At 51.6% G+C, this 19,809-nt stretch overlaps 2 protein-coding genes and 2 non-coding genes across 9 annotated transcripts in view; 3 read left to right on the forward strand and 1 right to left on the reverse strand.

The window, feature by feature from the left end:
- PRUNE1 (prune exopolyphosphatase 1) overlaps positions 1-12,582 on the forward strand; it is a 16,615-nt gene extending 4,033 nt beyond the window's left edge. For 2 of the 5 annotated variants that reach the window (XM_011377632.2, XM_011377633.2), the window contains 7 exons: positions 2,937-3,029; positions 3,557-3,759; positions 5,139-5,323; positions 6,015-6,173; positions 7,030-7,124; positions 8,781-8,939; positions 10,679-11,463. In XM_011377632.2, the coding sequence (XP_011375934.1) occupies positions 2,937-3,029; positions 3,557-3,759; positions 5,139-5,323; positions 6,015-6,173; positions 7,030-7,124; positions 8,781-8,939; positions 10,679-11,107 (1,323 nt within the window). In that variant the 3' untranslated portion in view covers positions 11,108-11,463. Of the gene's footprint in view, positions 1-2,936; positions 3,030-3,556; positions 3,760-5,138; positions 5,324-6,014; positions 6,174-7,029; positions 7,125-8,780; positions 8,940-10,678 lie in introns of those variants that run through there. The other 3 variants (XM_023521834.1, XM_023521835.1, XM_011377634.1) reach the window with 3 other exon arrangements.
- Positions 6,741-6,859, reverse strand: LOC111730558. The gene has a single exon (XR_002776739.1). It is a non-coding gene; the product is annotated as a 5S ribosomal RNA (ribosomal RNA).
- Positions 12,583-12,779: 197 nt separating the features above from the next.
- On the forward strand, positions 12,780-19,803 carry BNIPL (BCL2 interacting protein like). 2 transcript variants are annotated; one of them, XM_011377631.2, is made up of 9 exons: positions 12,780-13,220; positions 14,050-14,145; positions 14,345-14,409; positions 14,631-14,855; positions 17,519-17,701; positions 17,885-17,987; positions 18,163-18,294; positions 19,039-19,125; positions 19,310-19,803. In XM_011377631.2, the coding sequence occupies exons 1-9, from the start codon at positions 13,177-13,179 to the stop codon at positions 19,410-19,412; spliced, it is 1,038 nt and encodes a 345-aa protein (XP_011375933.1). In that variant the 5' UTR covers positions 12,780-13,176; the 3' UTR covers positions 19,413-19,803. The 2 variants fall into 2 exon arrangements, with proteins under 2 accessions (XP_011375933.1, XP_023377605.1); XM_023521837.1 differs by having other exon boundaries at positions 14,694-14,855.
- On the forward strand, positions 16,361-16,489 carry LOC111730556. The gene has a single exon (XR_002776737.1).
- Positions 19,804-19,809: the final 6 nt, after the last annotated feature.

The raw sequence follows: 19,809 nt of genomic DNA on the forward strand, positions 1-19,809 counted from the left end.
CCCCGTTTGCCCAGGGAAGTCTAGTCTATTCTGACGTGATCACTGATCGTACCCTTTCCATTCTCGGAAGTCTCTTGGTTTGGACAACAAAGCATGTGGTTACCTGCCTCGTAAGCTGTGCTAAGTATTTGGGATGTACGCCCAGGAAAAGACAGAGCTTCTTAAGAAAGAAGCTGAGTTCCTTATGAGAGCCACAAGTGCTGGCAGCCGCGGGGTTTGAGGAAGGATTGCTGTGGCCCAGGTGGTCAGGGAAGGCTTCACAGAGGAGGTGGGCTTTGGATACGGCCTGACTGGATGGGGCGGGGCACAGAGAAGGTGGGGGGAGCTAGTGTTTACCACTAGAGTGGACACGCGTATGCTGTCTCGTTTCATCCTCGTCACGACTCCCTGAAGTCAGTCACGGCGTTATCCCCATTTCTAAAATGCGCCGAGGCTCAGGGAGGCCAGGGTCCCCCAGCAAGGAGGAGCAGAGCTGGGATGTGCCCGTCGTGGTGACTAGACCAGTCAGGCCGAGGGGATGGTGGGTGCCGACAGGGGAAAGGACTTCCACCACCGCCCTTGGTCACTCCTAGTCCCGGATTTGCTAAAGCCCCCGAGTATTCCGTCGGCATTAGTTTCCCGCGGCTGGTCTGAGTTTGGCTGAGTGCGCGGGGTTATTCGCGTCCTCTGGAAGTCACTTCTCACCTCAGAGCCACGGCGTTGTTTGCTTCCTGCTTCCTGCTTCGCTGCTGGGCCTTCCCTGGATGCTGGAGAGCTCACCCATCCCGACGCCACTACCCCGGAGCGAAGCGGCACTAACGCGCGTGCCTTCTGGGGGGAAAGGTTCTCCGAGGGCCTCTGGGTGCCCAGCCGAAGGCCTCTCCCGCTTGGCTGCCTTTTCTGTCCCTTTTACCTTTTACTCGGGTGATGTGGCTGCTCGTGTTAATTTAGTTCCCTCTCTAGAGAACATAGTTCCACCCCCCTTTAGTGCTTCAGTGAGCAAGTTATCTGTGCAGCCACTTATCTCAAGTGCTTTGTTGTCACTTTGGTCCACAGCCATCTGGGCAGTTCTCGGTATCCAGGAAGCGGAGGGGCCTTCTCGGGTATCTGGACAAAGTTTCCAAATCAGAGGAGTTACTCCAGGACTGGGGCCGTGGGTACAGAAGTCTCACATTGAGTTGGAAAAGAGTTCAGTATTGAAAAGATGTCCCGTCTCCTGTGCTGTTCAGCGTGAGTGGGTCTCGGCTGCCACCCTCTTGAATGCAACTTAGGGAGGTGGGCACAGGGAGAACCCCCGGCAGACCTTCCCCAGGGGCCCCCTGCCCAAAATCTTGACAGGTTATAACCTCTGTCTTCTGTCCTCCTCCTGGGAGGTGGGGGTAGGAGGTGGGAGAGAGGGTGGCTTTTCAAACGAGAACCTAATTAGTTACTAGAGAAGGCAGTTTATACCACTGGGAGTCTTCTAAACGTATCCGTTTCTGGCTGTAGCTCTCTGGGGGAGCGGGGGGAGGGGTTACAGCAAGCTCGGGGGCGATGATTCCAGGTTCCCCTAGGTTCTCTTTTTCCCTGAAGTTGTAGGACTTGATAGCCGTCCCTTGCTATGTCTTGTTCCCCTGACCCCTTCCCCACTCTTCTGAACTCTTCCATCTAGCGGAGCTTCTCTGGTTGAAGAAGCCAGAGTGTTTGGCTTTTCATCTCTCTGTAACCCAGGAGTTAGCTAGGGGTGATTTGCCGCCCTCCACCCGCCCGCCCCACCAGGGAACATTTGGCAGCTCTGGGGACATTTGATTGTCTTGACTGGGGGTGCTGCTGGCATCTAGTGGGTAGAGTCTGGGGATGCTGCCAAACATGCGACAAGGCACAGGACAGCCCCCACGGCAAAGACCTACCCAGTCCAAAATGCCAGTGGTGCTAAAATGAAGAAACCGTGCTGTACCTGGTGCGTGTCATTCGGTCTTATTCCTTCGTCTCTCAGAAGCAGTCGAGAGAGAGGTTCAGAAGCGAACGGCTAAGGGAGAGTTCTTGTGCCCTGACCTGAGCCATGGGCTTCACGGTCTCGTTCCGCCTGGCTCGTACCTTGAATGAAACCATGTTTCCTAAAAGGCCCGCCTCTTCGGATGGTTTTTGAAGACTAAATGATCAGTTCGTGCATGATAAAATATCAGCACGGTGCATGGCACACTCTATAAACGTTTCAGCACTGAACCAAACCCCTGTCTCTTATTGTGGGCACTGAAGGTTTTAATGTACATTATTTAAAACCCTGATAAGCTGGAGAAATGCAAAGGAACAAGGCTAATAATAACTCTCCCTCCTCGGAGTTCTTATCAGCAGCTGGACTTTTCAGAGCTTTATATATAAAAGTTCGAGCAGCAGCAGCAGCTGTTCTTGCTTTAATCTGAAGCTGCTGGGGAAGTGTCTGCTTCCTGGGTTGTGAGACAGTTGCTTATATCTGGCTGTCACTGAGGATCCTCAGGGAAGGGGGACTTTTCACGGACCACTGGGTAATGGACTGGATCTTATTTTCCAAGTCTCTCTACTTAGTCTCATGATTTAGAAGTGTAACGAATCTTTTCCCTATTTTTAAAATGGGAAAAAAATAAACCAACCAGGCTTGGTATGGCTTGAATACATCAGCTACGCTGGATGCTCTACCTTTTTTGACTTCTCCTCAAGTGCCCAAAGCCACGTCAGAAATGAGGATTATTTGCCGTTCCTCTGTAAGGTAGCTTTCGAGGAGACAGCGTAGCCGCGAGGGAGAAGCGCCTTGCCACCGACTGGGTGTGCGTGGTGCGCTCGCAGCTCAGCTGGACCGATGCCCTCTCGGCTGATGACCCACACGATCACCTTTCCTTTGTCCTCTGTGGAGATCAGCGAGAGGATGTGTGTGAAGCTCTACGTGAGGATAAGGTAAACGAACATGGGGAGAGACGCTTCTGCTAATTTCTCGTCCCCAGGAGTCCCGACCGCTGCATGTCGTGCTGGGAAATGAAGCCTGCGACTTGGACTCCATGGTGTCCGCTCTCACCCTGGCTTTTTACCTGGCAAAGGTAAGTACTTAGGAACAGCATCTCTTAGAAGTGAAAGATTTGGATTCACGACCCAGCTCTGCTGCTTAACCCCATTTAGCCTTGGGGAAGTTAAAGCTCTTTAACTTTGCCAAGTCTCACATCATCATCTATAAAGCCCGAAAAGATAATATTTTACAGTGTCGCTGTGAGGATCCAACGCGTAAATGTATTTTAAAGCATTTGTAAATCATAAAGCAACATTCAGACAGTTGAATGTTGAGTTCTTACGGATGTCTGTGAGCCAGTGTGTAGACCTCACGGCCAGGTCAGGTCTTGAAGACTGATAACCTTCACCACCTAGAACCAGGCCTTGCCATGAGTTAGCCTGTGGACGCGCATGTCATTGCTAAGGAGAGAGGGCAGGCGTTGTCCTTTTATTTTTATCCGCTGGGTGATTGTGGCGTTGTCAAAGGCAGTAACTTACCCGGAGTCGCGTCTTCCTTGTCTTGTTCCTTTTTCTGTGTCTTCTGGGACTTTGCCATACCTGCTTTCACTCTCCTCTCCAGACGACCGAGGCCGAGGAAGTCTTTGTACCGGTTTTAAATATAAAACGTTCTGAGCTACCTCTGCGAGGTGACAGTGTCTTCTTCCTTCAGAAGATTCACATTCCAGAGTCCCTCCTGATTTTCCGGGATGAGATCGACCTCCATGCATTGCACCAGGCTGGCCAGCTCACCCTCATCCTTGTTGACCATCACGCCTTACCCAGGTGAGTGGAAGGAGGTTAAGCTGGTACTTACCGTGTGCCATGCCGGCCTCTGATGAGTAAGACAGAGATGAAGGAAGGATTTTTGCTCTCGGAGATCTCACAGGCTAGTCTTAATTGATAGATCATATCAGATAAAGAAAAAAAGCAAAATTATTTCCTACATAAGGCACTATCTCGTTAGTGTCTAGTTAACAAAGGCACACGCCTGTAATAATTCTATCCCTAAGTTAGGACTGGAAAAAATTGCCAACAAAGCAACACAAGGATGAGACTTTCCTAAGTCTGTCTGGCTCCTGTGAGTATTAAGATGTATGTTTCTTTTGTGGGCACAGTGGTTGTGGCAGGACGTTGACAGAGAGCATCGATCTAAGGGCATCGATCCAGCTTTCCGTTCACTCATTAATAAACTTTCGTTTAGAGGACAAAGGTGAAAGAATTCCTGTTTTCAAGAAGCTTTCCGTCGGGAAGAGTTAACTAGGCACGCACGTCATCGCGACAGGTTTCGAGTTAGGTGATAATTGTCACTCTCGGGGACAGCAGGCGCCCAAATGGTGGAGTGGTTAAATACACTACAGGGGAGTAGAGATGACAGGAACGGTTTCCTCACAGAGTTGACCCTTTATCTGTCTTGAAAGGGAACGAGGTGTTTGCTCAGGGACGGGGGAGGCGAGGTAACCAGGAAAACCAGGCAGAGAGAGTGGTTAATGCAAGCGAAGCGGGCGGGCGTGAAGCAGCACGGGGCGCTGGGGGCGCTGGGATTGGGTTTGCATGGCTGGAGCGGAAAGTATGAAGGAGAAGTAGGATGTGGAAGAGGATAAGACGAGAGAGGTCGGCAGGGGCCAGATCGTGGAGGCCTCGTAAGCCCTGCTGACGGGCCAAGGTTTTATTTTAGGGCCGTGGGAAACTGTTGTTAATTGTATTGAGCTGCTGGACTAGATCAGATGAGAGGTATCAAGGGCCTAGGATCGGGCAGCAGCAGAGAGTTGGAAGGAGGGAAATGGGTGGGAATCGAGAGAGAAGCCACGGGATCTGGTGACCAGCATGGAATTTGGGTATTAAGTGAACTGAGGGAACAGGAGAGTTTGAGATGTTGGGCATCGGGGGTGTTGGAAAGGTAACCCTGAGAGACGTCAGGGGTGTGTGTGGGCGAGGTATTGGTAGCAGATACTCTACCAAATTCACGCGTACACTAAAGTCGTCTTCAGTTATAACATTACAGAATTGAGAGGAGTGGGGCAGAGGTGGAAGTGACCAAGGGTCTAGGTGTTGGCCTGAGCTATCTGCAGTGTCCCTCACGGGTGAGGTGGCGCTTGGCCGGAAGCAGCGGAGTGCTCCTACCTGTCTGTCTCTCTCTCCCCCGCACCCCCGTCCCCACACAGAAGCGACGCAGCGCTGGAGGAGGCAGTAGCAGAGGTGATAGACCACCGGCCCATCGAGCAGAAGTGCTGCCCTCCCTGCCACGTTTCCGTGGAGCTGGTGGGGTCCTGTGCCACCCTGGTGACCGAGAGGATCCTGCAGGGGGCACCCGAGATCTTGGACAGGCAGACGGCAGCCCTTCTGCATGGTGAGGGTGGCTTGGTGGGGGCCGACCGCTTAGCCTCTCTGTGCTTGTCCCAGAGAAGGGAGAGTGGGAAGTCTAGACGCTTCCAGCCTGACCACAGCAAAGGGTGGGACTCTTTCAGGGGCATCTAGGCACTGCGAGGCCGGGGTGCTTTGCTGGAGAACATGGAAAGGAGGCACCGGACAGCTGACCTGGGAGCTGCGCTCACAGCACCGTGAGGTGCAGAGAGGAGGAGGCCAGGAAGCAGGAAACGGTCCAGTACCGTTTCTGCCCAGGAAGTAGTTGTGTGACCTCGAGGAAATCTCTTAACCTTTTTATTCTCATTTTCTCCATTTGTAAAAAAAAAAACAAAAAAAGAAGAAAAAGCAAGTTGGACTAGAATACCTCTTCCAACTTATAAGATTCCTTGTTGGAATTTGGCCTGTGGAAGAGAGGGTGTCTCTATGACGAGGTTTCGGACTCTCCAAGGGTCGGGGCGCAGGCGTCCTCACTGCCTTTCCCCTGCCCGCCGCCCGCCTCTTAGTTTGGATTTGAAGGTCTTACTCAGGACATGGTCCCAGTTTCTTGTTCTGTTTGCAGCGAGTTTGCCATACGGTCACCTCTGCTTTGTGCCCATTTGGAGGGCCGCGTGTGTTTTAGGGGTCATGAATGGAGGGCCACAGGATTTGCATTCTACCTTCTCCCTTCCCCGCAGGAACAATCATCCTAGACTGTGTCAACATGGACCTGAAAATTGGAAAGGCCACCCTAAAAGACAAGAACTGTGTGGAGAAACTGGAGGCCCTCTTCCCAGATCTGCCCGAGCGAAGCGACATCTTTGATTCTCTGCAAAAGGCAAAGTTCGATGTGTCAGGTATGAAGTGGTAGACGGATCTCTCTCCCTCCCATGTGAAGAGAATAGGTGGGCCAGCCTTGGTCCTTATGTCCTTGAGCACCATCAAAAACGATCTCAGAGCTTGCGTGATGATTTAAGCCTTACACCACAGAGAAACGAGATGGCGCGTGAGTCTGATCGGGAACTAATCGATCATTTACTGGGTCGTTCTGTCTGGGCCACTGGGAGGATGAGGAGGAATACATTGAGAGTCTCAAAGGTTTCCAGTCTAATCAGAGGATACCGGCATATAAATAACGTATACAGAGGAAATACTAAATGATCAGCTTGAGATCTAGATAATCGGTTAGGGAAGCAGAAGAAATAGGTTGAATATACCAAGGACAGAGGAAGAGAACAAAAACTTTCCATAATTTTCTACCCGGCTACCACCTGTTGACATAAAAAGAAAAAGAAAAGTACCACATATACTTTTAGAAACAACACAGAAGGGGCCTCTCTTCTCTTCACCCTTGTTTCCAAAGTCCCTTGCTCTAGCGGTAACTATTGTGACCCAGTCATTGAAAGTAATTTTTTTATTTTTTACGCCGACAGCACCAGGACTTCCCGGGTGGTCTCCCATCCAAATACTAACCAGGCCCGACCCTGCTTAGCTTCTGCGATCAGACGGGATCAGGCGTGTTCAGGGTGGCATGGCCATAGACTAAAGTAATTTTTTTATATATAATTACATTCTTAGCTTTCAGCCACGTTCATTGCCCCAAAAAGAGGCTGTGTTTTTCCTCTTTCTTGATCCATCTCAGTGTCCTTCCCTTCCTGGTCTTGGGGCCCGGGGCTCTCTGGTTTGACCCCTAGTCGTACATCTGCCTTCTAGGACTGACCACTGAGCAGATGCTGCGAAAGGACCAGAAGACCATCTCCAGACAAGGCATCAAGATGGTCATCAGTGCCATCTATATGGATTTGGAGGTAGGAGCGAGACGTGGGCGTGGGTGGGGAAAGAGGTCAGTCACAAGGGCGGTCACGTGGGTGGCCTTACCCCTCACTCCTGGCGCTCCAGCCGACTGTCCCTACACCCGTCTGTGCCTCTCCGTCTCTGTCGTAACTCCGACAGTTCATCCTCTCTCACTGCACCGCTGCGACAGCCCCCAGACTGGTTTCCCTGCCTCCACTCTTGCACCCCTACAGACCACTCTCCCCACAGCAGCTGGAGCGGTCTCCTTAAAACACAAGTTAGATCATGACACCTGCTCCCTTCACTGCCTTTTCTTTGCACCGCCAAGAGGGTGTCGAGGCCTCGCTGTGGTTTCCAGGCCTCGCTGTGGTTTCCAAGGGTGCTCTGGCCCTTGGCTTTCCCTCTGGCCGATCCTGCTCCGGCCCCGCTTCCCCGCTCCCCCGCTCCCCCGCTCCCCCGCTCCCGTGTTCCCCGTGCTGCAGCCTCGCTGGTTTTCCTTCTGTCCCTCTGAGCCCGTCAGCCCATTCCCGTCCCAGGACCTCTGCACTTGTTTTTCCCTTTGCAGAGTCTTACGGTTCGGGTCCTAGCTCACATGTCTCCTCTTTTCAGTTTTTTCCTGACCATCCTAACCGGAATAATGTTCTCCCTGCTCAAAACTCTCTAGCACTTATTTGGCTAGCACATAACACACTGAAATAATCATAGTTCCTGGTCTCCTCGTTTATTGTCGATAGTCCTCTGCTCCTTTATTGGCTCCACCAGAGGAAGAACTCTATTTCTTTTTTGTGCTATATCTCCTTTGACAGTGCCTGGCTCATAGTAGATGCTCAGTAAATTTCGTTGGCGTGATGAATGAATATAATTTTGATAACAGTATTGTAATTGCTGATTTCATATCATATTGGTTAGAATCATTCGGCAACCTGAACTGAACGCATAACTCTCACAGTCTGCACAGCTTTCTGCTAAATACTGTATGAAAATACCAAATGAATAAAACTAAATAGCACAGCCTCTTCCCTTATGACTCATAACCTAGTTTGGGAAACAAACAGCAACACAAAAGGCTTACGCAGTAGCGTAGCTGCAAGACAGATGGACACGTCTGAGGCAGGCCCCGATCTGAAGCAGCCAGTGGTGTTACCCGCTGGAGGGAACACTGCGTGAGATTTTTGGGGAGGAGTATAGATTGGCCAAGAGTGAAGGGCCAAGGACGCAGTTGTCACATGTCTGTTCTCATCTGTATGCCCTGCTGTTCAGTTTTAGAATAAAAATAACCACAAGGCAGAGACCCTGCCTGTTTGATTGCGAGAGCAGGAGAGCCTTGTATGTGCCAGCACGTTACACATATTATCATCTTTCGATTCTTAAAACAATCATGTTTGGTAAATGTTTTATGCTCATTTCACAGATGAGGAACCTTAAGTCTAGGGAGTTTAATATAACTCCTTGATCATAGCTAATAGGTAATAGGGCTGATTTTCAAACCAGTTCTATCAGACCTCAAAGTCTGTATTCCCCCCATTCTACAAACTGCCTCCCAGCACATACCACAGAGCAAATACCACGTACCCTTTTTACGGAGTGTGAGTCTCAGGCTCACATGCAAGGAAGCGTCTGTAAGCACTTTCTGCTGCAGCCCTCATGCCTGTCCATTTCTTGTCTTCCAGGCCTTCCTGCAGAGGTCCGGCCTCATTGCGGATCTCCGTGCTTTCTGCCAGGCTCACAGCTGTGATGTCCTGGTTGCCATGACTATCTTTTTCAACACTCACAATGAGCCAGTGCGGCACCTGGCAATTTTTTGTCCCCATGCTGCACTCCGAATGACGGTGAGTCTCCGTCCCCTCCCGAGGGCCCCTGGAGCTCTGCCCGTCCGCGCCACCTCACGTCGGAAAGACCTCTCCTTGGTTCTCATATTTACACAGACGTCCCTTGGCCTGTTTCCCAAATCTTCCCGCTTTTGCCTGTTCCCTCCGTACCTGACTGTCCTTGGTCACTCTACTGCCAAAGAAGGGAGATTCCAGAGAGATTGAGAGACGCAGTTCTTACTGAGAAGGAGCGACGTGCCGGGTTAAAAGGAAATGTCGCAGAACTGGGGTTCAGACTCGAGTCGTCATTTAATCATTCATTCCCAGCCCTGAAAATCAATTCTTTCCTTCTTATCCTATTGCCTGAAGACGGAGGCACAAGAGGAAGCTTTTCTACAGCTTACCCCTGCGGGAGCCAGCTACACCGTGCAGCACTGGCTTGGTAGAGAAGTGACCTCAGAGCTGGCTTGTTTTCTTTCCTGATCTTCCATGGGGCCACTCGCCCGCCTCCTCCCCTTTCTTTCCCTCTGTTGGCTACTCACCAGCCCAGGGAAGAATTTAAAAGTGAGCTTCAGGCAGGCCAGGCACGCTTTGGGTTGCTCGGGCTGAGCGAGGACGCTGAAGGCTGGCCTGCACACCACCACAGACTCCTTTGGGCCCCTAAAAGGTCCATCGGCCCCTTCTCACTTCTCTCTGCCTTTGTCTCCTCCAAGAAGCCAGGGTACCTCAGTTCAGTGGAAGGTAGCTTGGCGTTGTGGAAGAAACTACAGTCTTTAAAGGCAGATGGACATGCTTTTCTGTCCCAGATTTGCCACGTACTTGCTCTTTGAGCTAAGGCAAGTCAGTTGACTTCTGAGTCTGCAAGCGGCATAACATCACTTACTAATTAGTCTGATGTAATCAGTGAACATGATATATGTGAAGTGCATTGCTGGGCACAGACGGTGGCTCTTACTGATCACGTCACGAAGGAAAGGGCTCTCTGGCGACAGAGGTGGCTCCCCCACCTTCCTGCGCCGCCACCGCTGCCCTCCGTGCTAGGAATCGGGAGTCCTCTCCTCGCAGTCCGCCCCGCCATTTCCTGTCTTCCTCCGTGTTAGGAATGATGTGATAAAGTGACTCTGAGCACCAGCTTTGGCGACAGACCTAGGTTGAGGTGTCAGCTTTGCTTCATTTAGTCTGTGACTTCGGGCAAGTTACCTAATCATCCCGTTTCCCCACCTGTAAATGAGGGAACAGTGACATGGCGTCTTACCAGCTGGGGTTTGATGAGAGAACGTTTGTAAATAGCCAGACCTGGCACCGTGCCGGGCAGACCTCCCACCCTACTTGGGTCTATTTATTCTTTCTGCCTCCGCCCTTCCCCTGACCTCAGTATAGATGCTTGTCCCATCCCAGCCAAGGACAGAGTTCAAGTTTTGAACACGAGAATACACTTGGAAACAACGCTAGGTCAGGAGCTGGCGGCCCTGGATTCTGGTTCAGATTCCACCATCACCTACGTGATCTTGTTCAAGATGTTTAATTTCTTGGGGCTTTGGTTTACTGATTATAAAATGAAGTATATGATCTCAAATGCTTCTTTTGTTTCTAAAATACTAAGTGTACTAGCTGATGTGCCTGTGGTTGCGAGCAAGGAAACTGAACCCAGGGTGACTTAATAAAATTTTCTCCTCTATAAGAGAAGCCTGTATCTTAGAAGCCTCGGCAGTTTGTGTCACCACCTCACATAGCATTTTCTGGTCTCTTCTCCCCTTTAGATCTGTGGAGTTCTGGAACGCTCCTCCTCTCCGTCCCTGAATCTGACCCCCGCCCCAAGTATCCACCCTAACCTCCAAGCCTACCTTCAAGGAAACACCCAGATCTTTCGGAAGAAACTTCTGCCTCTGCTCCAGGAAGCACTGTCAGCGTATTCGGACTCCAAGGCCACCCCTTCAGGGCAGCATGAGACAGCGGGTGTGTCCGGGGAGCAGGTAGACAAGGAATTGGATGGGGCAGGTGCCCTCCTTTTTCCCAGACTGAGCCAGGATGAGGAGGAGCCCTCGCTGCCCCCGACGCCCATGAACAGCTTGGTGGATGAGTGCCCGCTGGACCAGGGGCTGCCCAAGCTCTCAGCCGAGGCCATCTTTGAGAAGTGCAGTCAGATCTCGCTGTCACAGTCTACCACTTCCTCCGTGTCCAAGAAGTGACAATTGGGAGGGAAGGGGATAGTGGAGGTTGCTTGACGCATCTCGAATACACGTTCTGAGACGGATCAGCGTTTTCCTCGTTACTCCAAGACCTGGTGTGCTGTAAACCCGGGCGAGATGGGCCAGGGGAGGGGAGTGGCTGCTGTAGGGGTGGCCCTTCCCCCCCCCGGGTCTCTACCAATCAGATTTTATTATTTAACTTAATTTTTTAAACCTGCGCTGACTCCTCTATTCCATTTTGCCGGGGACACAGTGTAACTCCTCCACGGTTCCAGCAGTGACACAAAAGGACGTGGGCCCCAGAAGTGCCCTCAGCAAGGCTCTTTAAGAGAACCAGTGTCTCTCATGGAACCATTCATTGTCTCCGTGTGTTTGTTTATTCTCTGATTAATTCACGTATTTATTGAATACCTACTTTAAGCTAGATAGAAAATTGAGTGTGCCGTGGAAACTCCTGTTCCAGCTTTCAGCCTTCAGCAGATTCCCGGCTTCGTGAGTCCTCTTCCTGCCTCTGATGAGGTGAAAGTGTCTGGTTCTGAATAGAAATGGCTAAATTTCTATTCTGCGTGTACTGTGACTCTCAGCATCATTTGGGAGCAGATTAGAGGCCATTATCTTCTGTCCTGATCAGGCGGGCTGACTCTCGGTTTCTTTGGCTCCCTCTGTCCCGAAGCCACAGGGAGCCAGAAGAGACCCCATAGACCCCTGGTTCTTGGGTGCTCAGGAGGCGCTGGACCTCATGGTCATTCTTCCCGAAAGACACAGAACCGAATTAGGGGCCAGGCTCCGTCCCCCGTCTTAGCAAGTCTGCCAACTTCTTGTCCACGTCGCTCTCTTGTTCAGAGTGAGAGGAAGCGTGGGATGCTACCGCCGACTGCCGTGACCTGTGTGTCTCTTGGGAAGACACGTCTTCTCTCTACGTCTCGTTTTCCCCATCTGTAGAACCAGGGCTCTGGACTGGAAGTTCTCGTACTCTGTGATCTGCCTCTTGCCGCCATCCTTTCTCTCTGCTTCTGTGTTGTTGTGTTTTTGGTTTTGTTTTTTTTTTTCCCGTTTGCCCTGGGAATGCTTAGGGTCGCTGGACTGCCTGTGTTTATGTGTGAGTGTACCAAGGGACTCAGCCTCATGTGGCATGTGCCGCGGTGATTCATAGCAGAGTGATGCGAAGTGCGCCCCCCACTGGCCTGCTCTGCACCTGCATTCTCCTTTTCTCTCCAGCCCTCCTGTCCCCCTGCCCCCGCCCCACAGCTCTAGGCTGTGTAAGGGGCCGCCAGTTTCACTGGACGGTGGGGTGCGTGGTGTTTTGGCATGGCGTCTTCAGGAGGACGGGGACAGTGACTCCACTTTGCAGGGATGATGTGTGTAGCCATCGAAAGGCAAAAGCAGTGGCGAGGTCACCGGGCCAAAGGAATTTGTTTGTCACTTGGGTGCCTTGTTCTGCATTTCGTTAAAGTATTAAATGTCTTTTTCCTGTCTTCCTGTCTCTTTTTTACAGCTGTAGTCAGGGCTGTCCCTGGGGTGATTTTTCAGCCTCCTCAAGGGTCACCCCCCGTCCTCCTGCCGTACTTCGTGTAGGAATAAGCAGCAACAGTCTCTGCTCATCCTCAGCCTTTCCTTTAATTAGTGTCTCTTTCCAGAACCCTCTTCATAACACTTCTGTGTCACTGATTTTGCTGATGCTCAAAAAGTAAGGCCAAGGTAGTCTTAAAACCAAAATGGTTTTTACTGTTGCCTTTTTTCTTCTTAAAAAAAAAAAAAATAGCAGCTTCCAGCTTATAAGGTGTCTATAAGACAGAACAAGTTGCCTTACTGGACCCCCCAAGACCAGAAATTGTGCCCTCTTCCCCGAACCCGCCCCCACACAGGCAGGGTTCTTCTTTTGGGCGAACCTGCTTCTTGGGAAGGGAGGTGGCGAAACCTGTTTGAAGGCGAGGTTACCTCCCTTCCCCACCTCCCTCCTCGGAGGCGAGGGCAGCAACAGCTGAGGCAGCGAAGGGCACAGAGGTGCTGGGGAGCTGGAGCGGCCTGCTCCCCGGCAACCCCAGGCGCTTAAAGCCGGAGACGGGAAGATGGGAAGTCTACCGGAGGCAGGAGAAAAGACCCTGGGTCTTGGGTAAGTAAGAGCCTGGCTGACCTGAGGGGAAACGAGAAGCGAGTGGTGCTGAGGGACTGTCCCACCATCCAGCTGTCACCAGGTCGAGTCTCATGTTCCTAGGGACAGTGAGACTGTAGGAAAATCAATTTGCAGAGAAGGGATGGGTGGCTTTAGGCAGGACACGTCAGCATGGTGTGGGAGCTGGGGAGTCCAGGGTAATTCCCTATTGTGTTGTGTGTGTTTTTTTTTAAGAAAGTTTGTATTTTGTGTCCGATAAATCTTCCCCTGTTTTCTAACCCCACCCTCCAAATTGGCCATCGGAAAAGCCGACCCAGAACTAAAGTTTTAGGTCCAGGTTCTCCTCCCCGGCAAACCTTGCTTCCTCCTCACCTTATTCCTCACCCTCTACCTGTGCCACGGTTTCCCCTAACCAACCACTCCCAACATGGTGGAGGAAAGGCAGGCCTGACTAGGTAGGTGCCATCTTCCCGAACTCTGCCCAGTGACAGCTGGGCAGGGCAGGTCTGTCGGGTTCCAGCCCGTTGGAATGAGGACTGTTTCTCACCCCTACTCTAGGTGGAGCAGCTGCCATAGGGGTAAACACAACTGGTTTCGCTTTCATCCTGCTCCCCAACCCGACAGCGGGGCCCATCTGCCCAGCGAGTGCTGAAGCTGGTAGAAATGTCTGTCTAGGAGACGAGACCTGAGTTCTTTTCCAGGCCCGCCCTCCACACTGCACCTTAATTACAATCCCTATCCCAGTGTCCCACCTCTCATCCAGTTCCCCTAAGACACTGCCTCGTTTGTCTCACAGTCGTCTCTTCCGGGGCCCGGGGCACTGTCTTAGGGTCAGGGAGAAGGCAGAAGCAGCAGGACTAGCGGCGTCCTCGAGACCTGGGGAACTGGACCTGGAGGAGGAATGGCAGGACGAAGAGTTCCCTCGGTGAGGAGGTGTGAGGGAGGCTGGGAGGAGGCACGGATGGTCACCAGGGGAGGGCAGGGATGCTAAACTAGGACTTGAAGGTCAGACGGGAAAAGGGAGCAGAGGTGGTAAATCGTGGCGGAGAGAGAATGGATCGGTTGATCCCTGGCTTGACGCCTTTGGCCTCGATTTTCCCCCCTTTTAATTGTTTTCCCTGCAGATTGCTCCCTGAAGAGGCCGACGCTTCTGAAGGTCCTGCTGGCCCTAAAAGAGACGCACAGGCAGGTGGGTGCAGTAGAGCCTCGGCCTCAGGTTCTTGATTCCAATCCAGGGAAGGGTCATGTCCCCCCACTTTGCAGTTCTGCCACCCCTTTCCCACGTGTCCCCTGCGTTAGTCTTCTTTAGAGTTCGTCCCATATTATCGCTTCCATATGCAGGAATTCCAGCCTCCCCCGCTAACACACACGCATCTCTCTATTCTTTTGTCATCCTCCCCCCAACCCCAGGTATCCCCAGCACGTTAGCCTTGTGTGGCCAGCGCCCCATGCGTAAGCGTCTCTCTGCCCCAGGGTTGCTACTGAATCTGACAAAGGAGCCTGGAGATGATGGAGCTTCTCCTACCCACTCTGTCCCTTCCTCTCCCGGTGGCAGCTCTGACCTGGAAGTAGACGAATTGGAGACACCTTCAGACTCGGAGCAGCTGGACAGTGGACATGAATTTGAATGGGAAGGTGGGAAAGACACCTGAGGACTTAGCTGGTAGAAGTAGAGGCCAAATTCAAGAAGCTCAGGATGGACTTAATGGGACTGAAGTCAGAGCTAATGAGGTGGGGACTGAGAAGTGAGGTCAGCAAACGCTATTTCCTCAGAATGGGAAAGCAGAGCCGAGAGGTCGGATGTGACAGCAGTCAGTAGAGGAGGGGTGGCGTCCTTCGTTTGTTAAGGAAAACTATTGAATGACTGTTCCCAGCCATCACCGAGCCAGAACCGGAGTTAAAAAGATGGGAACAGAGAATTGTCTGTTCCGTAAGAAATAAACATACAAATAAGCGCAGGTAAAGGTTGAGATCTGCATGTTACCTGCAGGTGTGGAGAAGGAAAGGTCAGTTGTGGGGGAGGGGCGGGGTCAGGAAAGGCTCCCGGAGGAGGGGCTCAGAGCTGGGCTCCGAGCTGCGCCCTCGAGCTGGAAGGAGCAGCTTTGGCAGCAGCGTGGCGCGTCGGGGAGTTCAGAGCGTCAAGCGTGACTGTGGGATATTAAGGAGATCTTTCTTCTTCACTCAACGCTTCTGACACCATCGGGGTGGGTTCCCCCACAGCAGCCAATTCTCCAGCTCTCCAGACGCCAGCTGGGTGTCCTGCGATTCACATATGACACTAGACTACCTGGGGTCAGCGCAGATCCCAGAGGTTAAGGGCTTGGTCCCCCAAGACTGCCCCCGCCCCCCACTTCAAACACCAGCCACATGTTCAGGTTGTCACCTGTGCTCCTGACCAACTGGCGACTCACGACCCCCTCCTCAGCTTCGATACTGTGCTAGAATGGCTAATAGCACCCAGAAAAACCGTTACTTATCAGATCACAGATTCACTCTAAGAGGGTGCCACTCAGGAAGAAGAGCTGCGTAGGATAAGGTGTGTGGGAGGGGTGTGGAGCTTCTGGGCCCGCGGCGGGTACACCACCCTCCCGGCACCTCCACGTCCACTGGCCCAGAAGCTCTCGGAACTCCTCAGTCCGAGTTTTCTTGGAGGCTTCATTATGAGGACTGATCGACTAAGTCAGTGGCCAGTTAGTGATTAACTCAGCCTTTAGTGTCCCCTCCCCAGAGGTCAGAGTGTGAAAGGTCCAACCCTCTAATCACATGGATGGTTCCCCTGGCAACCAGCCGCTCATCCTTTGGGGCTTTCCAAAGTCACCTCGTTAATAAAAACTCTGGGTGATTGGAAGGCGCTTGCTCTGAATAGGAAAAGATTTTCCTTTCACCTTTCTCATCAGGAGCTGTTTCAGGAGCCAGGGAGAAAACAAAAATATACATTCATTATTATATCACAGATATGAAGGGCTGGGAGGTAAAGAGAATGCTCTGCTAGGTAGTCAGGGTCCAACCATGGAGATCTTTGCTACCATGCCAAAGAGTCTGGATTTTATCCTGTGGGCAGTGGGGAGTCATCGCATGGTTTTGCTCAAGGAAGTGACACGATCAGGTTCCATCGCTCTGAAAAGACTGGAAACAACCTGTGGACATTTATGTTTATTCAGTTTCTTCTTAAGGTGAAGAAAACTCTTTGTAAATGTCCTAGAGAAACAGAGTAGCTTTCTGTTCACCCTTTGCAAGTCAAAAGGTGGATCGTTCCACTACTGACATTTATAAAAATGAAAATAAAAATTAAAAAAATAAAAATTTTTAAAAAAAGATTGGAAAGAACCTAAGGCCCCTCAGTAGGGTATCAGTTCCATTACGGCGCATCTATACGGTGGAGTACTAAGTACCAGGCGACTATTTTTTCAGATGAGGCAGCTCTTTCTATTGCTATGGAAAGATCATGCAGAATTAGTGGGTATGGGGGATTGCCATTTGAGTGAAAGAGGTAGGAGACAAAAACAGGCAATGCTGTAGAGGATGGCATGGGGGGAACGGAGTGGAGGCAGGGAGACCAGTTAGGAGGCTGGTTCTGAGGCCAGGTGAGAAATGCTAAGAACCCGCACAGGCCAGTAGCAGTGGAAAGAACAAAGAGTGTAATGGACATAGATGGGGCAGGATCCAGGGTCCAGTTGTCTCGAGGGCTGAGAGAGAGGAAGGCGTCTCGGATGACGTCCAGTTAGGTTCTCTCTCAGGAAGCTAGATGCATGGCGTCATTTATCAAGAAAGGAAGTGTGGGAGAGAGGAGGAAGAGCATGAGTTTGAGTCGCACTTTGAGTCTGGTGACTTGGAGATGACGGAGGGACACAGAGTGGACATGTCCAGTCTAGGCAGCCGGGGGTTTGGGTCAGAGTTAGGAGAGAAGCCTGGGTTAGAAGGCAGATGTGGGGGTCATCACCTTACCGCTGGTGATCGAAGACGTGGAAATAGATGAACTCGCCCAGGGAAAAGCATGAAAGAAAAAAAATAAAGAATCTGGAAAAAAACATACTGACCAGAGCCATTGACCTACGATAATGCCAGGTTACTTCAAGGCCACTGCCTACTGAAAAAAAAGTGAGAATAATGAGTCATAGGAAAGAGTAACCGGAAAGGGTTGGGTGTATTGGACAAACCAGGGCTAGAGGCATGGGGGGCGGTGGGGGGGAGTGAGGAATGAGAGGCTGCTGTAATGAACTCCAGGAATCTCGGGGAGTTATGGGATGCTGGAGGTGCGGGTTCTGTGCAGCTAACCTTTCTCCATCCCTCTGTTTCAGATGAGCTGCCCCAGGCGGAGGGTCTGGGGCCCAGTGAGGCAGCTGAAGGGCTGGGCCAGGGTTGTGTGTGGGATGTGGCTGGAGAAGATGGTCATCGCTGGAGGGTGTTCCGAACAGGACAGCGGGAGCAGCGAGTGGACATGACTGCCATTGAGCCCTATAAGAAAGCCCTGTCTCATGGAGGTGAGGGCTGGCGTCGGTGGAGGGGCAGAACGGTGACCGCTTGAATAAAACGCGTAAGCTGGACACTGTTATTGGATTCACAGTCCTTCCCGTAACTTCCTGACACCCTCAGAGCCCCTCAACCTAAACATGTCTGTCAATACGGATTTGCTGACGGAGTGAAGTTTCCCTTATCCTTCCCAGGTTACCATGGTGACGGCCTCAATGCTGTCATCGTCTTTGCTTCCTGTTATCTGCCCAGAAGCAGCATCCCCAACTATACTTATGTCATGGAACACTTGTTTAGGTGAGGCGGGAGGCCCGAAGGGCCCCAGGGGGGCTGTTAGGGAGGGAAACGTAAAAAAGAACTCACTTCTATGGTCAGTAGCTGATTGTAGAACCTACAGTGATGTCTCTGTCACTCCCCACGACCCCGAACACACACCTTCCCTGACACTTTCTTCCCCCACCCCCTGCCCCAGGTATATGGTGGGAACTCTGGAGCTGCTGGTAGCTGAAAATTACCTGCTTGTTCACTTGAGTGGAGGCACAAGCAGGGCCCAGGTTCCAACCCTGGGCTGGATGCGCCAGTGTTACCGGACTCTGGACCGGCGGTGAGCCGCAGGACGAGGGGCTACGACGCCATCTTTGTCCTTTCCATCTTTCCATTCTTCCATTTAGTTCTTCCTTTTTTGTTTTGTCCCTCGATGCCCCTTTCCAACGCTCTCCTGTCTTCTGTCCTCTCTTGGAGTCAGGGAAATCTATTTTCAAATCTTGCCTTCACTTTATACTAGCCGTGTGACTTTGGACAAGTCACTTTACCTTTCTGGGACTCGGTTTCCTTATCTGTAAAATGACAGTGAGCATACCTTTGCCCCTGGGCATTTGCGACAATCGCCCCTTCCTCTCCTAGTCTTCCCATTTATTTCCTCTTCCGACCCATTGTCTTCCTAACCCACACGTCCTTTTCCCGACACGTTCCTTTTTTCCCCCGTCTCTCTCCCATCTTGTTCGCGGGTCTTCTTCCATGTGGAGTACTATAAGTAGGCCTGGTCATGGAGCGATGGGGAAGGTACCGAAGGGACTCAGGCGAGGGCGGGGCGCAGGAGGGAGATGGGGTAGAGAAGGCTGACCCGGCTGAGGGATTCTGGGAGGGGAGTTGTCTGGAATACGGAGCACGGAGGGCCGAACAAGATGGATAGAGCCGAGATTACGGGTAAGAGAATGGGCCTTAGACCCAACGTGCTGGAGAAATTTAGAAATTAGAGAAGTGAAGGAGCCTAAGGTGCAGAAGGCAGCTGCACCTGATTTTCAGGCGTGGAGGTGGAAAAATAGGACGACCTCACATTCTCTCTCAGGCTCAGGAAAAACCTGCGCGCCCTGGTGGTCGTCCACGCTACGTGGTATGTGAAGGCCTTCCTGGCACTGCTCCGGCCCTTCATCAGGTACTAGCTCTGGGGACCGGGTCCCTCTTCCTCTGCTCCCCATTTTCAAAATCAGAATTAAGAACTTGCCCCATCCCGACTCGTTGTAGCCATAACCACTCTACTTCTTGCATCTCACTTCATGGTGGTCTCCAGGAGCCCTCTTCCCAGTATAAAACACACTTGGTTTATCCTCTCTTTTCAGTTCCAAGTTCACACGAAAGATCCGTTTTCTGAACAGCCTGGCAGAGCTGGCCCAGCTCATCTCCTTGGATCAGGTCCACATCCCTGAAGCTGTCAGACAGTGAGTTCTGAGCTTAAGCCGAAAGGCTTGGGGTGGGATGTGTAAAGCCAGTTTCCATTTTCTAAATATCTTGGGGGAGATACAAAGGAACTAAACGCCAGAGGCTCTGCTTTCGGATGCTTCGCGGTATCTGGGAAAACTGCACACACCCGGGGGAGAAATTAAGGATGCTACTGTATCCGAGAACAGGTGAAAAGCTATACACGTAAGTGCCGAGGCATCAGGGATTAAAGGAATGACCACGGCACAGAATTTAGAGGAGATTCAGACCAGCCCCAGAAATGAGAAAGGGATGTGTTGGCAGCGAATGGCAGAGACTATCCAGTGGGGGAGGGGAGCTAGGATCAAAGGATCCTAAATGATGACCCACTCAGGCACCCAGTAATCTAACTCTTCCAAGT

Source organism: Pteropus vampyrus, unplaced genomic scaffold (assembly GCF_000151845.1).
Source record: "Pteropus vampyrus isolate Shadow unplaced genomic scaffold, Pvam_2.0 Scaffold319, whole genome shotgun sequence".
NCBI classification, from domain to species: domain Eukaryota; kingdom Metazoa; phylum Chordata; class Mammalia; order Chiroptera; family Pteropodidae; genus Pteropus; species Pteropus vampyrus.

Coding starts and splice junctions, on each gene's coding strand:
- BNIPL (XM_011377631.2), top strand. CDS start 13,177: ATGGGAAGTCTACCGGAGGCAGGAGAAAAGACCCTGGGTCTTGG. Junction 14,146..14,344: donor CAGGACGAAGAGTTCCCTCG/GTGAGGAGGTGT, acceptor TTTTCCCTGCAG/ATTGCTCCCTGAAGAGGCCG. Junction 19,126..19,309: donor CTGCTCCGGCCCTTCATCAG/GTACTAGCTCTG, acceptor CTCTCTTTTCAG/TTCCAAGTTCACACGAAAGA.